Here is a 2500-nt window from a genome sequence, read left to right on the forward strand (position 1 = left end):
TGTGTCTGGAGAGGAAAACACACGCACGCGCACACACACACACACACACACACACACACACACCGCGCCCACACACACACACACACACACACACACACACACACACACACACACACACACACACACACACACACACACACACACACACACACACACACACACACACAGCTTGTTAAACCCATTCAAACCCTATTTTATACTTTGTTGTACCTTGTACCAAGGTGTCGCGCAGCAAAACATATCCGATCTAAAAGCTCACACCACAGAGTTGAGAGGTTGTAAGTTGGCTATTTTCACTATTTATTCAATTTGCGTGTGTAGGAAGTATCGAGTCACTCGAGTGAGCTTACTCATTACGTGAACTCTGTGTGTGTGTGTGTGTGTGTGTGTGTGTATGTGTGTGTGTGTGTGTGTGTGTGTGTGTGTGTGTTTGACCGTAGAAAAGTTTAACTGCAGTGCAGTGTACACACACACACTGAACCATTATGTCCAGAACTGACATGCAGTTAGATTTCCTTGCCAGCAGAGGGCAGTGGCACACTTCTGTTGGTCGCAGGCCCTATACCTTGCATGATAAATAATAAGCATGCATTTAGAAATGGATTGAAAAACATAATTTCCACTGAATTGAACTAGTCTCTTCTACAATAGTGTGGTCGTTAACGCTGCAGTTATTTGGACGAATAAAATTTAATTTTAACCAATTAGTATGGTAGTTAATACAATATGGTATAATACAATATAACTAGTACATCTGCAGTGGTTGGAAGTGGTCTCTCAACTCTTCCATTGAGACCTTTAGACCCTGGTGTCAGTTGGGACACCTGTAGGTTGACAAGTAGCCCAAAGCTCATATGGGCAGTATCTCCCTTTGGCTAAACAGTATACAAGTATTTGGTATCCCACATGGGAGACAAGGGTAGGAACATACGAATTGCAGCTTTGATTATTTCAAGGTCAGGCAGAACAATGGTACAGTATATGTACTGGTATTACCCGTATTGCCTCTAAGATCATCAGACTTCCCACACCAACACTTTCTGATATGAACAATAAAGCCATCACACGTTTAGCAATCGTCACTTCAGACTCATGCCATCTGGACGAAGAAACAGAACTTTAAAATGGCAAAAGGTTCGTTTTAGTAGGAGTTTTGTCCCTTCAGCCATAAGTGTACTAAACAAACTGCCTCGCTGATATGATGGTTCTGTGCATACTGGAGACTTCATGTTTTGTCTTGGTGTTATGTTGTTTTGAGCTATATGATGTTTTTTCTGTTGGAACAGACTGTGAAGATGAATGTCCCTGAGGGGACAATAAAGACTATTATTAGTATTATCCTGCGAAAGGTATCCTGTGTCTTCCTCAGAATATAACAGTGACAGCTACATTTAGAGTTAATACCCGTACATGGTGTTTGACTGTCATGGCTCGAGGGCACGTCAGCAGAGTACACGCGGTACCAAGGTGACAGGGGGAATGAGACCGGCAACACATCATTATCTTTCACCCTGTCTTTGAAGGATATAGCATAGCCAGTGGTGTAAGTAGTAGGCTACCCTGTCTCTGGTTTTTCATAGGCTACAAAAGTATTGGCAACACAATATACTTACCATACCACTCGTGAAAGTACTCATTATGCAGAATGGGTCCATCATTATTGGATTGTAATTAGTAATGCATTAATGTGTTCATCATTTTAATGTCGCAGCTGGTTAAGATATGGGGCTGATTTTAATGACTTTACTGTGCTGCTGGGTAGCTTTATCTATAATAATAGATAATTTAAAATAATTATAGTGGATTAAAAAGTGGTATTTATAGTAGTGGAGTAGAACGTTCTCAAAGTGTGTGTGTGTGTGTGTGTGTGTGGTGTGTGTGTGGGGGGGGGGGGGGGGGGGGGGGGTCAGGGGGTCCCCAGCAAAATTAGTTAATAGCTTCACAATCATTTTAACCACTTTATCCATATTTTATACATTGGCTATAGATATACAAGCTCACAGCGCGTCACTGCATGCTTGTACAAATGCTATTTTTGAACGTTTTTGACAAATCTGTTAAAGTGTTTGAAAAAAAAAAAGCATCCAAAAATGTAAACACTCTAGTAAAGTAAATAAAAGTACCTAAAAACTGTACAGTAGGCCTTCTTGAGTAAACTTTTAACTTTCCACCACTGGATATAGCTCTGTCTCTCCTTGCTTTGAGCTGAAATCTTGGCTGTGCCTGCTTGCTTGCATAAAAAAATACCTAAAATATTATCTCTATAATTTATTCCTTAATGGTCTCTTTATCCTTGACTGAGTTGCATAAAATGTCCCCCGCTCCAACATCATTATGTGTCTGTACCACAACTCATCCAAATGATTCATGTACCGTTTCTGTTCTGCACAAAAACACATCATTTATACTGTATCGGCATTGCAAATTTTTATCCAAATGTTTTATGTACCGTACTGGTGCATAAAAAGCACCTTGGGGCATCATTTTCTTTCCTTAAATA

General features: G+C 40.4%; 1 protein-coding gene across 1 annotated transcript in view; it reads right to left on the bottom strand.

The window, feature by feature from the left end:
• pde2a (phosphodiesterase 2A) overlaps positions 1–2500 on the bottom strand; it is a 310101-nt gene that overhangs the window by 26812 nt on the left and 280789 nt on the right. Inside the window, 1 exon segment of the mRNA XM_080429666.1 lies at positions 1–5. This exon segment is cut by the window's left edge and continues 107 nt beyond it. Coding sequence (XP_080285792.1) covers positions 1–5 — 5 coding nt within the window.

The sequence above is a fragment of the Gymnoscopelus braueri genome (genome assembly GCF_963280865.1).
Source record: "Gymnoscopelus braueri genome assembly, chromosome: 5".
Lineage (NCBI taxonomy): Eukaryota > Metazoa > Chordata > Actinopteri > Myctophiformes > Myctophidae > Gymnoscopelus > Gymnoscopelus braueri.